The following is a 16,492-nucleotide window of genomic DNA, read 5'->3' as shown; positions in this document are numbered from 1 at the left end:
GAATGCTACTTGGTCTTAGTGTGGTTTTACCTTTAGCCTACAGAGACAGTGAATAGCCAGCAACATAGCATGGAAGAGGCATATAGAAATAGAGATCAGATTATGCAGACAATAATCAGACATAAGAAGGTCCTCCACTTCTACCCAAGTATTCCATCAACTTCTGTGTGTGCCACTTCCAACACCCATGATATAATGCCTACTTCTGGGCCACTTGTCTACCAAACCACACCTCCCTTATTGAGAAAGCGCTCAAGAAAGACCAGTACAGCTATCTGTACCTCTACTGTAGAAAAGCTATCTAGACATCAAGCAAAATTGCTAGGCTAAGAGCTACATAGTAGGAATCAAGGGTGCAGTACTGTAAAGCAGCATTCCTCCCTCAACTTTCTGTCCTAGATATTTTTTCCTCAGGAGATTTCACTTTTCAAGAGCGAGAACAAAACACATATTTAGGGGGTGTCCCCCCTGCGCTTCATTTCACTGTGCGAGAAGAATCTCGCTTGACTTCTCAATCCATTATGAAACTGCTCTGCAGCAACATCTGTAGGGGATTAAGTAAACTTTGCTCTGTGTGCTGCCAAGCCAGCATGAGGTTCACTTTTGCTCTCATACCATTGGGAACAGCCACGAAAGTAACATGTCTCACTGTGCCCTACACTACCTCACCCAAGCTTCCCAATGGCATAAGATTTCATGATGGCCAAACTAGCTAACTTCATGCCCTCTCCACCATAAATTTCTCCTCCCCTTGTCAGAAGGATGCTTGGAGAAGCCAAATTCACATGTATCCAAAGAGTACATGCATCAAAATTTGCTCATCCAATACCAGTAGTCCACCCTATTCATTCATCCAGGTTTTTTCCCCTTGATGTTAGCCAGATCTCCTTCCCCATATAATGTACAATAGTATGTACTATGGTACATTATATGGGGCTAGGAGGGCTGATACTATGTTAAATCACTCCTAGTTATAGAATCTGAGAATTAGAGTGTCGTCTGATCCATGCATCCCAGGGTTGCCAACTCTGGGTTGGAAAATCTGGAGATTTTGGGGGTGGAGCCCAATAAGGGTGGAGTTTGGGGAGGGGAGGGACTTCAGTGGGGTATGATGCCATAGAGTCCACCTTCCAATGCAGCCATTTTTTTCCAGGTGAACTGATCTCTGTCACCTGGAGATCAGCTGCAATCCCAGGAAGTCTCCAGCCATCAACTGGAAATTGGAAATCCTAATGTATCCTCACATGCAAAAGAGGCAAACCAAACCAACCTGAAAAGGCAAGTTTCTCCCACATCCAGAAAAGATTACAGCAAGTCAGGAAAGCATAACTTGCTGAACAGGTTTCTAGAATAATGTTGCATTACAGATGAACCGCACTACAAGCTACAAAATGATTCAGGTTCAGCAGCCAATCTGGCCTTGGGGTAAAATATGGATGTCAAACCCTAAACCTCATCCAATAAGAAATGTTCTTGAACACAAGTCCATCTCACTATGTTCCTTGTATTAAGAAACATAATGGATGATCCTTATTCAGAACACAACAATCCAAAGAATATTGGTACTGCACTAGAATGTTCAGAGGTTTGATTAGGTAACTCTTCTCTCATACACTATTTAAAATAAAAGAATGAATTATTCTTCTAAAATTTCTGTAGTAGATTAGAAGAAGCCATCAGGTCTGTTTGTAGACTAACAGACAGCATATCTTATAGACAGCATATCTTTTTGCCAACAGCAAAAAACCAAAACCCTTTGACTATTCAGTACAAGTTACACAGCCAGCCTCCTTTGGGATTTCTGCCAGTCATTTTCCATGTGTCAGATGAAATAGCTGCAAAAAAAATACTTACACACATGCCCCAATTTCCATGTTTTTGCTAAAACTGGCTCTTAAGAATAGTGACACAAATACATTCACTGCTAGGTCCCAATAGAATTTACAAGAGAATATGGGAGAGCTTGGTTGAATGCTGCCAGCTACAAATACAATGTTGAGCAAGGGTGCTAAATGGAGCAAGATGGGAGTTGAGCATGGGCAAAAACAAAACAACCCACCTCTAAGAAGCAAAAGTATATTCACCTCTTGCCTATGCTTCTAGAGAATTGGGGAGGAGCAGGGGTGAGGACAACTGTAAAGCTTATTGCAGAGACAATTTTCTACTAATGTAATAAGCAAGCATCAATTCTCTGTCCATTAGGTCCAATACCATTTGCCAGTAGGACTGCACGGGGGAAGGGACAGGGACAAAAGCTGGTATTGGCTCAGTTGCCTCCATTGCAAAAATAAGGTTTTAAAAATGCTTTCAGTTTTAACTGGCCATTTCCATGTACAAATTGGGAGATTACATTTCTGCATCTTGAACTTGGATGAATGACTAAATATTTTCCATCCTGATCATATAACGGTCGTTTCAAAAGGAAACAAAACAGTTTGCAGTACCACTCTACAGACTTGGCATGTAAGCATAAATATACTCTCTTGCCATGCTGTTGATCTTCTATGCCAGCACTACAATATCTGTGCTGAAAAATAGATCTATATATTATACATTACATTTCAAGCCCAGACCTGCCCTAAAAACTCGGTCATTCCAGTTTGGGGAATGAGCCATAGTCTCTCACTCTTTAAATACTGGTATAGAAATATTAACTGGTTGCAGAAGGAGAATACATTTAATGAATCATCATGTGGAGGAAGGAGAGAGTTCCCATCTAACTTCATAATTAGAAAAAGATAATTATCCTTTAATAATCACAGGAGTATTAAAGGATACTTTTATCACTAGAATATGCAGGTATGCCCAAGCAGCACATGCTTCAGATTTCATCCAAATACCCCGCAAGCATGAATGTTGGATAAGACTAACATCTTCTAGTTACTGCAGGATTTCCCAAAAACGGAATAAGCAAATCTAAATTGTGTTCCAATGCAAGCTGATAAGACTTCTAGGCAGGGTGTTGGGCAACTTAAAAAAAAAAAGATTTGTGCATTTTGGTTATAGTATCAGACAGAGAACCCAGCATAAAGGAGACTATATTTTTATTCTCAATAGTAATTGTAAATCATTCCATATGTTGGAGATGAAGAATGAAAATAGTACTGCCTGCCTAAAGCTGTAAGAAATTCTTGCTGTAGCTACTTGCTTGCTTGACTTCAATTGGGCTGCCAACTGGCTGGGTCATCCAAGCTGAGTGGGGGGGCTATGGTTCAAGGGGAGGGAGCAACTGATTCCCACTTCATGTGATAAGCACCACAATGCAGATGTTCTAGTAATCTGCTCAGCACCAGTGGTTCAGAATATGAATTTTTAACCTTAACCTCCCCCACCATTTTTTAAAAAGGAGCTGTAACAAAACCCATCCCAAACATGCTATATTTTTTCTCCCCATGTCCCTTGGAAGAAGTAGAATTAAATCTGTTCTTTTAACAGGAGTTGCATTCCACTGAAATCAAACAGAAACCATAATGGGAGGAGAGGTTAGAAAAATATGGTGTGTTTTAGTCATGAAGGAAACATCCCTTCAATCTGGACAAATCACAGGAGCTGCTAACATTAGGAGGGCATGCCATCCTTTGTGAACCAACAATCTGCAGCCTTTTGGCTGGTGGTAAGTACTGTACAATATGTCTCATAACACCAGATCCGTTCATCGGAAATGACTGGCAGGAAATGCAGTCTGTGCCCCTCTATGCTTGCCAGATTTCTTTTAATAGGCAATATACTTTTTGAAAGATGCTTTTCTGTTCCTGGAAATGTTTCCCACAAAAAGGGTTCAAGTGGGAGTCCTCCTTCCATTTTGGCATGAGTTTTGGTTTCCTGTATCAACCATGCTTCATCCTTGATGACAAAGTTGCTTGATACATCTGTCTTCCTGCAACTAGGAATCTTCCATCCAGCAAGTGATAGAGCATTAAGAAATACTGCAGACATTACAGAACCAGCTTTCATTCACAGCATTTAGCAGCTTTAGACAAGAATTTGCATACGCAACAAAAAAAAAGGCAATGTCTCAATCTGCCAGGCTTCCTGTTTGTGGGGAAAGCCTGAAGATACACAATTTCTCGCACAGCTTCCAACAAAAGATTAGGTATTGTTTCCACTGTTCAGAGGTTAACCTTAATTCTTAACATCTATTTCAAACTCTCCAGCCTTAGCTCCCATAACATTGTCTCCTAGATAGTTATACCTATGAACTTCCAACAGTCAGGATCTCTACCAACTCATCATGAAGATGTAAGAACTTCCTCTTTTTGCAGCTGTACATGGTCTCTGCACATGGAAATTTTGTTTAGCTGTTACTCCACAATGGGAAGCAACCTTGGTGTTAAACCTTACCTTAATTTGTCAACTTGCCTAAAAAATCCAGGAGATCAGGTACTTCAAAGTAAGGAAGTAATCTGTAGCTACCAGGACATAACAATGGTTTCCACTCCCCACAACATCAAACTATTATGACAGTGGTTTTAAATGCAGACATTAAAACAAATTTTTATCTGCTCACTACTTGAAGGAGGCTGTCTAAAGTTCATGGACTAAGCAAACCATATTTTTTAGGGTAGTTGGAGGAAAACAGATGTCCTACAATTGAGCTAGAGGAGAGTCTTCATCGTCTTTTGTACACTTGGTAAAAAAAGGACAAAAGTCAAGAAACCATTTTTTCCACATCCACCAGTTAACTTGAAAAGACAGGCAGACCTTAGACTCAGTGTGAGCTGACTGGGAGATGTATCATTTCAAACACGGAGACTTCAGTTGAAAACAGACTAAGCTATCCAGAGGCAAAGAGATGTCACTTCCATCCTCTGTTCCTACCCATAAAATGATGCACTACACAGGTTAGCTGAGAAGATAGTTCAGACAGAATAGAAATTCAAGATTTAATGCAGGCGAAGTCATTCTAATATTAAACAGAAGTTTCTTTTACAGTCCTTAAATACCATGCCTCTTGCTCAACAATAAGGAAGAAGTTGCACAAAATAGTAAGCAACAACCGGCAAATATTTTTTACATCTAATGCATATCCAGACAACTAAGATGGTTAGTGCAGCATTAGTAGTACCTTGAACATACACTGCAGTAGCCACATCTAACAAGGTATCCCTGTCTCACTAGCTTTACAATTAATGCAGAAGCTACATAATGCCATTAGTATTGTTAGTGATGTCTTCATTGCAGTCATTTTACCAATGACTGAGTAGCATCTTTTCAGCAGGCACAAGAGCAGAAGACAACCTACCAAACTGCCGACGCCACTTCCTGAAGCATCCAGGTGTTCCTTGAATATCCCCCATCCACAACTCTACTTGGCTAGTGAGTTCTAGCAAGATTTACAGGAGCACTTCACATACAAACACTTGGTCAGACCAAACCAAACCAAACCTGTTCTGACAGAGAGTGTTTGCTTTCCCTCCCAAACTGTCTTTCAGGCTTTTCTCCTTAGTCGTATTCAAACATCATTCCTGGCTCAGAAGCCACGCCTTGAGGAACGGAAACAACAGTCCAACCCTCTGGAACACGTCTCCTATAACCAAGCTGCCTGCAGAACAGCCAGCACATTTAGCAAACTGCCAATTAACCAAGTGCATTGCACTGAATAGAGAGAGAGATTAAAGTAGTAGGAGATAGCCACTCCCAAAGCAACTCAGCAATCTGAATCCACAGTTCCTGCAACTCCAAGAATTTTCTGTTTTTCTACTCTTAAGATTATAACTGGTAGAAAACCAACCAAAGCCTACCATTATGAAGCATTCACAATGCAAGGAGGAAGAGGGAGTACATCAGAGATCTAAATTAGAGCATGGATCTTATTCAACACACAGTACAAAACTATGCAGACTGACAATCTATTTCACATAGCTTAAGAGAGTTTCACTGCCAGTGAGTGGTAAAGGCTGCTGGTGATAGAGGGGACCACTCTCCCTTTTGCATGAGCTGATTACTTAACATGCAAGTCTCTGGTAAGCAAGGCTATGGCTGGTTTACATTTCTTTTTGAAAAATCAGATTTTATTCATTTATTTATTTCTCAGATTTATATCCCGCCCTCCCCACCAAGGCAGGCTCAGGGCAGCTCACAACAGTCAAACTAAAACAGTAAATAAACAATTAAAGTTTTAACAATTAATTAATACCAATTAGATAATTTTAAAACAGTTGAAAACAATTTAAAACAATTTTGGTGCTAGTGTTGATTTCATTAAGTTCAGCAATGTTGGGCATCTATTTTTGTTGTATAGAAGTACCTTACTGTAAAAGATGGCGGTACCTAACAAATCTCCTACCTTTAGTTTGTCAGTCAGCCACTGCAAATGTTCACACAGTTAATACTTACAATATTCCAGTATCTATACCACCGGTTTATGACCACAGCAGCAGAAAACAAACCTAATAGTTTTGCGGTCAGAAAACTGTAAGCCCTGGTCTCCTGGTGTTCAACAGTCTGACAAATTAGTGAAATGAGGCATAGGACTGCTGTCACTCTTCATAAAATTCACAGAACAGAGACAAGATAAATATATTACCATGGGAGCTTAGTCATTGCATTTACAAATAAGTCATCTTTGACACAAGAGCTGAAGTTACATATTTTCATCAGCTCATGAATGAAATTGAGATTCTGATACTGTCTGTCAGATGTGCAACAGACAATACCCTACAGCTAAGTGCTGAAATAAAAAAACAGCCTTGTTCAAAAGAGCATATAAAACAGATTCAGTTGGTGTGAAACAAGACTGGAGGGAAAGACTGTAGGCTGGGGGCAATTCATAACTATGGGTCATGTATACTGTGCATTATATATAAAGAAAAATTAGTTTGATTATGTGTGATACACGCATCCCAGTTCCCACTCTTTTTGAAACAGAATCATAGAGTTGGAAGGGACCTCCAGGATCATCTAGTCTAACTCTCTACACACACACCCAGTGACCCCTGCTCCAAGCCCAGAAGATGCCAATTTAAAAAAACAACAACACTTCTTCAGGATCTCTGGCAAAACTGGCCTGGAGAAGAAATTGCTGTTTGTCCCCAAAGTGGTGAACAGCATATCCCTGGACATGTAAGAAGGGGCATACAAACTAAGCAATGACACAACACTTACTGCCTTCCTTCTCATGATCTGCCTAAATTCACAGGATCAGCATTGCTGTCAGATGGCTATCTAGCCTCTGTTTTAAAACCTCCAAAGGAGGAGAGCCCACTACCTCCTGAGGAAGCCTGTTCCACTGAGGAACCACTCTGTCAGGAAATTCTTCCTCACGTTTAGTCAAAAATTATTTTGATTTAATTTGTACCCATTGGTTCTGGTCCAACTTTGTGGGGACAAAGAGAACAACTCCACACCTCTATACCAGAGGCCCCCAACCTTTTTTATCCCAGGGACTGACCCCAAGGCTGGCCAGCCCACCATGGCCCCAGAGCCAGCGGCCACCTCCCCTCCCTCCACAGCGCCTCCTCCCCCCCATTTTCTCCTCTGCCTCCCACAGCCTTGCTGCCCGCCCCCGCACAGCCTCACCGCCTCCTGTTTTTACCACCTTAAGGCCAAGGAAGCTGAAACGCCTTCCAGACTGACCTCCCCCTCCACTGATCAGCTGATCCAATCGGCCAGGAAAACTACAGCAGCACGGCTGTTTCAGTGGTTGCTCACCGCTGCTGCCATGGTTTTCCCCGCTGATTGGATCAGCAGGGGGCAGGGGAGGTCAGCCTGGAAAGCGTTTCATGGCACCTTCCCTGGCCTTAAAGTGGTATAAACGGGGGACAGCGAGGCTGCACGGAGGGGGGGGGACGAGGCTGCGCGGAGGGGTGGGCAGGCAGCTGCGCGGCCCACTCGGAAACAGGCCCTGGACCGGTACTGGTCCGCAGCCCAGGGGTTGGGGACTCCTGCTCTATACAACAGCCCTTCCGGTATCCTATTTCTGTCTTCTACAGTATTTGTGACCCCTCCCAATTTCATACCATCTGCAAATTTATTAAGCATTCTCTCTATTCCTTCATCCAAATCATTTATAAAGATATGAAACAAAACAGGCCTTCCACTTGTCACTCCTCTAAAAGCAGATGAGGAATGATTAACAAGCACTCTTTGGGTGCAATCTGTCACCCAATTACAGATCCATCTAACAGTAATAGGATCCAAACTACATTTTATCAGCTTGTCAACAATACTATATGGAACTTCATCAAAAGCCTTATTGAAATCAAGATAAACCATATCTACAGCATTCCCCTGGTCCAGTAAGACAGTCATGTTGAAGGAAGGAAGGAAGGAAGGAAGGAAGGAAGGAAGGAAGGAAGGAAGGAAGGAAGGAAGGAAGGAAGGAAGGAAGGAAGGAAGGAAGGAAGGCATAGGGTAGACACACGCTGAGCCAGTCAGTGTAGCGCGCATGCAGCCCCGGACATCTAAGGGCATCACAGACCTGTTATTGCTCAATCTTGGGTGGCTGAACGCCATTTGTCCCTCTAAGAAGTTGGACGCCGACCGCTCGGGGGTCACATAACTAGTTAGCATGCCAGAGTCTTGTTCGTTATCGGAATTAACCAGACAAATCACTCCACCAACTAAGAACGGCCATGCACCACCACCCATCAAGCTGACAGGTTGGTAGTTACCCAGATCCTCCTTCTTCCCCTTCTTGGAGATGGGGGCAACATTTGTCCGCCTCCAATCTTCCGGCACCTCACCTGTTCTCCAAGATTTCTCAAAAATAATGGCCAGAGGCTCAGAAATTATGTCTGCAAGTTCTTTTAGTACCTTTGACATGCAGCAATATAAAGATCACACTAACAGTTAAAGGAATATATTCAGAGTTTGCTGCAATAAATAAAAAAGTAGGTAGTTATCACATAAAACCTTTGTTAATCACCTTTATCTTGTTAAGTTGGTGGTGCTTGTTCCCATTTTACAGACAGGAGACTGAACTGAGTGAATGCAGAGTTAAGACATAATAATGTAGTTGGATGAAGTTCTTTCTTATATAGGTTCTTCTTATAGGATGCTGGTTTTAATTATCTATTGTATATTGGGTTGTGTGTTTAGAAACCACCTGGCACTTATTTTAGGAAATGCTGGATATAAATATATTAAATAAACAAATTCAATTTATATTCAGACTGAGGTTCTGAATTCCAGCACTGGCTCTTGAAACCCAAACTAACTACTGAGCTCTATTTTCTACTCTGTTTCATGGCGACATACAATTAGTTGGACAACTATATTTTCGAGAACACAATAATTGTTTCGCAGGAACTAGCAGTGGAAACACATTAGTTAATCCCACTTCTTAGTTGGCATTTCAAACTAGATTTAAAGTTCTGCATTCTGAGCCATGTCCCTGAATGGCTGTAAACATGAACCACCTAGAAAGCAGTGGTGGTGGTGAAGATCCAAACTTGGTGTAAAATCTCCATCCCAGAAGTTACTGGCCTATTTGGAAAACAGTTATGGTTTTCTGTTGCCATGAGATATATGCAACAATACATGTTTAAATAGGACCAAAGAGAAATAGAGATTACTAGCATATGGTTGAAACTGGCTCTGAATCAATTAGAGTGGCCTCCTGTTGCTTACTTCATTGGGTGTGGGGGATTGAATTAGTCAATGGCACAAGGTCAGCGTAGTACACATGGTGGGCTAGAGAGGTGCAAGATGTATTTCCCAGGGCCAGCTCTGCTGTGGCCAAATGGTATGGGTGCCAAGCATGGGGGAGGTTTGCCTTCTTCTGTTAGGAGAAAGGATACCAAAAGTGCAGTTTAAGCACAAATACAACCATCTAAGTCCATTGACTTCAACACCTTTATCATATATATAAATGGGGTCTCAGGTGATCTTTTCAGAGTCTGATAACTCTAAAAGAACCCTAAAAGGGCACCTGACAACCCATTCCCATGATAAAACCACTGGGTTGGATCTAGCACAAGGACCATGTGAGATCTATGTAAGGATCCCCTATCTTCTGAACTTTTTCCTACCTCTGTCAACCATTCCTTACCCTGCTGACTGATCACAGGCTTCAATCCAATATGATGAGCTTGTGGGCAGAGCAGATGCAAGTGCAAGTACTTCATACAGGAGCACAGTGTATATCTTAGCCCAAATTCATTACTCATTTTTGGGTTGTTGTTGTTTTTTTTGTATTTTTCATGTGTGTGTGCACCTGGAGATCATGGCAACCTCTGGTCACTGACCACTACTAGGAACCTGGAGGATACTCAGGGAGGTGGCTGAATAAGCCTTCCCCCACCTCCTGACTAGGTATTTCAAGGACAGTCTCCCATCCAAGTACTAACCACAGTTGACTCTGCTTAGCTTCTGAGATCTGATGAGATCAGGCTTGCCTGGGGTATCCAGGTCAGGGCATTACTCAATATATTTTTGACAGGTTTGCCACAGTGCAGCAAGTATGGGTTGAGCTGCAAGATGTGCCTTCAAATACGCAAGATACAACACAATCACTGGACTACACCATCTCAGGCTTATTTACGTACTTATTTTCTAACACTGTATAGGCCATTAAATGTCAGCAATGCTCTTTGGTTTTCTACACAGGGCAGACAGATCAAACTCTAAGCCAAAGGATAAACGAACACAAATCTACATCAAGAATCACAAGACTGAGAAACCTATATTTCAACCTTCCAGGACATTCAATGGGCGACCTCAAAGTTGCTGTTTTATTGCAAAAGAACTTTAGGAACAGAATGGAAAGGAAAATTTCTGAATTACTAGTTATTACAACACTCAGAACAACACCCCCCCAGGACTTAACAGGGATATTGGTTTCTTATCTCACTACATATGCTAAACTCATTCAGTCCTTATATCTATATTCTCACAGAGAGCTATACATCCTCTTTATTTTAGTGTATTTCTCATGTAGAATAGTAGATTGGAATAGTGATTACAATATAATGCAATTTATATTGGAAAGTATTTCTCTGATTTTTTAAACAGTGCAAACAGTTTATTCAGAAGTGTTTCAGCATACATATAAGAACCAAACAGTTTAAGATTAATTAGCAAGGTAATAAAGAGGTACCAATAGACATGTTATGAATCTCCTGTAGTAGATACTAAGCACATACATACAGATTAATGATAAAGATATATGTCATGGATTGTAACATGCAGCAAATGAGAGGAACTTGGCAAGTTGTCAGAAAATGCATTCAACCACATAGACCACTTGCTCATTAAGCTATTTGTCCTAAATGCTCCTTCATATTGTGAAATCCAATCTGTAACCTTATCAAGGAGAAAGTAGTCCCAAACTTTCAGACACCACTGATGCACATCCAGAATACACGGTCCCTTCCAACGTGAAGCCAAAACATTTTTTGCAGCTGTTAGTAATACCAAATAAGTTCCCTGGTTTCACAAGGGACAGATGTTCTAAGCCATGAATTTAGTAACAAAAGTGCTGGATCATATAGGATGTCATAACCTGAAACCCTTATGATTTGTGCTAAAATGTCAATCCAAAACTTCATGATCTTGTCACAGGACCACCATATATGGCAGAATGAGCCTATATTCCCACATCCTTTCCAGCATAACAAAGCTATAGAATGACCAATGTGCACAAATTTCACAGGCATAAAATACCACCTATAAATGACCTTTATATTCTGTTCTCTAATCTGGTGACAGAGGAGACATAACGCTGCATAACTAATCACTCCACCTCAAAGAAAAGGATGCCATTAGTTACCACCATGCTTGAGAGGAGACGAATGGAGCATAACAACAGGGTCTCAGTTAATTACTCTTAGCATCCCACAATTATGAAGGATACATTTATATATCAGTCTCCTATTTTGACATATTTATTTGCTTCACACCATAATTAAATTCAAACAAATGGTGACCAATATAAACTTAGCTTGTTATTCTTGTTTGGTCTTTGCATCCGTTAAAACAGCGGTCCCCAACCTTTTTGGCACCAAGGACCAATTTTGTGGAAGATGATTTTTCCATGGACTGGAGGGGGGGGGGGTGCGCAATGGTTTCGGATGATACAATTGTGCACTTTATTTCTATTAGTTTGTTGTGGTGGTTAAGTGTACAGACTTATCTGGGAGAACTGGATTTGATTTCCCACTCCTCCACTTGCAGCTGCTGGAATGGCCTTGGGTCAGCCAAGGCTCTGACAGAGGTTGTCCTTGAAAGTGCAGCTTCTTGGGAGAGCTCCCTCAGCCCCAGCCACCTCACAGGGTGTCTGCTGTGGGCGAGGGGAGGTAAAGGAGATTGTGAGCCCTCTGAGACTCTGAAATTCAGAGTGGTGGGCAGGATATAAATTCAGTGTTGTCTTATTATTATTATTACTACATGGTAATATATAATGATATAATTATACAACTCATTGACCAGTTGCTAACAAGCCATGGACCAGGACCAGGGGTTGGGGACCCCTGCATTAAAACATCTTCATTATTTTATATGCTAATTTGCTGTTTACCCTCTGCTTATAAGTATGGACTGTTAACATCCATTTCATTGTATCTGAAGAAGTGTTCATACGCACGAATGTTCATATTTTGAATAAAACGTTGTTCAAGATATTTCACATGTACTGATGAACCAACACTGAGTCCTGAAAAACTACACTTTTTGCTTCTTGCTGACAGACTCTCCTGCATCCTCTTCCCAACTATGCCTCAGTCTGCCAGTGAATATTTGTTCTCCAACTCAACTTTTAAATAATCTGAGACGAGGCCAGTGAAGTGTAATTGTTTTACCAGATGATGTCTTTCAAAGTTAACTCTGGAGATGCTGAAAAAGGAAACTGGAAGGGAAATGATGTTAAAATTTATCTGCAATATATGGATGATTAAGTACAGCAGAATTGATTAACAAAAATTTGACATGATTTGTCCGATATCATCAGATCTTGGAAGCTAAGCAGGACTGACCCCAGCAAGTACTTGGAAAGGGAGACCTCCAAGGAATGCCAGGGCCAGGATGCAGAGGCAGGCAATATCCAAGCCACCTCTCTGACTAGTCCAAGCCCCAACAGAGAGCCAGTTTGGTGTAGTGGTTAAGTGTGCAGACTCTTACATGGGAGAACCGGGTTTGATTCCCCACTCCTCCACTTGTACCTGCTAGCATGGCCTTGGGTCAGCCATAGCTCTGGCAGAGGTTGTCCTTGAAAGGGCAGCTGCTGTGAGAGCCCTCTCAGCCCCACCCACCTCACAGGGTGTCAGTTGTGAGGGAGGAAGGTAAAGGAGATTGTGAGCCGCTCTGAGACTCTTCGGAGTGGAGGGTGGGATATAAATCCAATATCAGCAGCAGCAGCAGTCACCATGACTTCCAGGCACACAAGCACACACACACACAATACTAAAAAATAGCATGTGAAAGTAAAGTGGTACTAAGGATATCTACCAGCATTTAAAACAATGAAGAATTTATTACAAGTAATTCTCTCTGCACAATAATGGACTGAGCAAGGAATATAAAGGTAAAGAGGTAAATGCACAATCCTCTGACATGCAGTCCTGTACAGGCCCTAGCTGATCCTTCTTCCAGATGAGAAGGAAGAACTTCTTCCTCCAGATGGAGCCAGCCAAAATTACCCCTTTCCTTTCATGCCAAAGGATTTTATTTCTTCTGTTTTCTGTTTTTCCATACCCCGCTCATGAGTGTTATGGAATTAAAATGGCTTTGACTATAGACTCACATAGCATAAACCAGGTAAGGGAGGCAAGGTGGGAAAATGGGTTGGTTGTATTGCCTTTTCATGAGAAATCAATCTTTGACACTGATGGATTTAAAAAAGGGAAGAGAACTGTCAAAAACCACATCTTTGCATCTTTAGGATCAGTTTCCCCAGACAAGCCTCTGGACAATGTTTGATGGAACACATTCCATGTGACTGTAGGATCTATTTCAATCCTATTTGCAGACCAGGAAAAAGTCTAGAGTGAGTGACCCTGTGAGATGTAGAAAGAAAGTTGCCTGCTGTCACCTTTTCCAAGGTACTAGACTAGTCCATAGAGGAGGAGGGATCCAGGCATAATATTGTTGTGGCCCTGATCTGCAGATGGGGCCCCACACTTGACTATCAGGTATATTAGGTATCAATAGCCAGGAATTTTTCTTGAGGGGGCAGAGTAAAGGAATGGAGAAGCTGCTCTTGTTTTGATTTGACTGACTGGCCAACATGTGCCTATTCTAGGTCTGGGCTCACAAACAAACATTTATAAGAAACTTCATATTAATTTTACTTGTGGAGTACTCTGAAGGTTTGGATTGTTCAAAACTGTCACCCTCATTTTTAAAAAAGTTTTTCTCTTTTAACATAGTCTCAGCCTCGCACAACAACCCTTTAGAAATGCTAATGAGCTCCCAGCCAAGACAATGATGGTCAAGGAAGGAAGGAAGGGGTATAAATCTAATCTCTTCTTCTTGAACACACTGTACTTCAAGTCAGTGCCATTTATTATTAGTGCCACACAACTCTCACTGTGCAAGAGAAGTCAAACTTGTAGGAAAGATAACTTATGCGTACAGGGATGCCAGCACATGAAGCAGCTCCCCATCACAGAAATTTAGCACAGGTAGCAGAGCACTCACAGCATTAAAGATCCCATTCTCCTACTGAGAATGCAAAACTGTCCCTTTCAAGTGATTCTGAAGCCAAAGAGCCGACTTCACAGCGTAACCATGTGTGGCACTGTTGACTGCCCACTGTCACTTCTTCACGTGTTATCACGGAGACACAGTCTGTACTTGCCAACTTCCCTGAATTGCCCCAGGTATTTTATGCCATAGCTAATTTGAAATTTTAAACTATTGTAAGTCTTGGGTTTTTTGAATCAGCAAAAAGGACACAAAGCCCTGTAGCTTTAAGAAGAAATGAAACCAGCTGGACTTTGCTTTGAATCTTGGATGCCTTTGCATCCAGAATTATTTTGTCACAATGGTTTCCTGCTGCCAAGACACACTCCAGTTCCAAGCACAGGGGGTAACTTGATCCAAACAAAACACATGCACTGCTCAAGAGACTCTCTCTAAAGATTAGATTGCTCTTCAACACAGAAATACATGAAATGCTCTTGGGAAAAACACACACCTCCTCCCTTTTCATTTGTATTAAAGGCACAATGCTGACATAGGCTACAGCCACGGCTAACATACACTGATGTTGCCTCTGCACCATCCTGGCTGGGCCTGTTTGTAAACAAGGTATCATTTGTCAGAAATGGGCTGCTTTTATCTCAGGCACTCAGCTGTGGGCCATTGATCATGGAGAGCCAACTAATGACTGCAGCACAGATCAGAGTTTGATTGGATCACATGTTGTGACGTGGGTACATCAAAGCTCAAATCACATTCAAAGCAATAAAAACCTTGTTTTTGACATATGCTTGTATGCAGCTTTAGTCTAAGGCCCAAACTGGATTTGATTATGGCAAATACACATTTATTTCTAAGCACTGCCTTGTTCCCATATGAAAGCAAGGAATGGACATCTCCTAAGCCAAATGAATTTTGAATACCCAGTGTTGTTATGGCTATTAAAAGCACTTAGGAAACTGATGCAGATTTGGGGAAATAGAGAAGGTGGGAATTTAATTACACCCCCCCAACCCCCCCCCCCTCCAACTTAATGCCACTCTCCCAGGCTGCTTTAAGTATCCATAGGAAAAACAAACTGGGTGCAATACATGTATTATAATGCTTATTTGCTGTTCTATAAGTCTGAATGGTTTTCATCCATTTCATTTTATCTGAAGAAGTGTGCTTGCACATGAAAGCTCATATCGTGAATAAAACTTTGTTGGTTTTAAAGGTGCCACCGGACTCTAACTTTATTCTATTGCTTCAGACCAACACGGCTACCCACCTGGATCAGGTACAACACTAGTACACATCTCCTCCCCTCATGCTACTACCAGAACTAAAAGCAATGAAACACATCTTCAATGAGAGACAGGGCTGGATCTTGGGGGGGGGGGAGGGCAGAGGGGGGTGCTTGCCCCAGGCACCGACGGAGGCGGGGTGCCAAATTGGGTATGGAGTCCTATGGAACCATAATATGGGACCATAATATAGAATGGCCCAAAAGGGGGCATCATTTTTTAATTTTGCACCCCCCTCAAAAAACATGTAGATTTGGTCCTGATGAGAGAAATGGTACAAGTGAAATTATTATCTTCTTCCTCCCTAGAGTAATGGCCCCTAATTTAGATCATCATCCTGCTACTGCTGCTTAAAGATCAAACACTGTAAGGAGTTGCAATCATGGAAGGAGAAAAGCACTTTCCCCCTCCCCTTGCATACCTTATGCACCTCCCCCCCCCCCCCCCCCATGATTGCAGTCAATACTCTCCACTTCCAGTATCAAAGCTGGCTCAAGCAACTGCCTGGGGAGTGAGGTGTGTTAATGAGAATTGGGAGTATTCAATGGCCTGCCTTTGTGTGCTCCTTTCATACCCTACTCCCCACTTCAGATGTGAACAAGGTGGACATGTGAGCTCTGTCACATCTA

The 16,492-nt window shown here is 41.8% G+C and overlaps 1 protein-coding gene across 8 annotated transcripts in view; it reads right to left on the bottom strand.

Moving 5' to 3' along the window:
* The window catches only part of SH3PXD2A (SH3 and PX domains 2A), a 378,650-nt gene that overhangs the window by 57,372 nt on the left and 304,786 nt on the right, over positions 1-16,492 (bottom strand). Inside the window, exon 1 of one of the 8 annotated variants that reach the window (XM_060241738.1) lies at positions 5,243-5,481. The exons of the other annotated variants lie outside the window; for them this stretch is intronic. Within the exon in view, the coding sequence (XP_060097721.1) occupies positions 5,243-5,297 (55 nt within the window). The 5' untranslated portion in view covers positions 5,298-5,481. Of the gene's footprint in view, positions 1-5,242; positions 5,482-16,492 lie in introns of those variants that run through there. 8 annotated transcript variants of the gene reach the window in all.

This window comes from Heteronotia binoei, chromosome 6, assembly GCF_032191835.1.
Source record: "Heteronotia binoei isolate CCM8104 ecotype False Entrance Well chromosome 6, APGP_CSIRO_Hbin_v1, whole genome shotgun sequence".
In the NCBI taxonomy this organism is placed as follows: Eukaryota; Metazoa; Chordata; class Lepidosauria; order Squamata; family Gekkonidae; genus Heteronotia; species Heteronotia binoei.
Note: the sequence above shows the minus strand (reverse complement) of the source record. Positions and strands in the feature narration are given on the sequence as shown.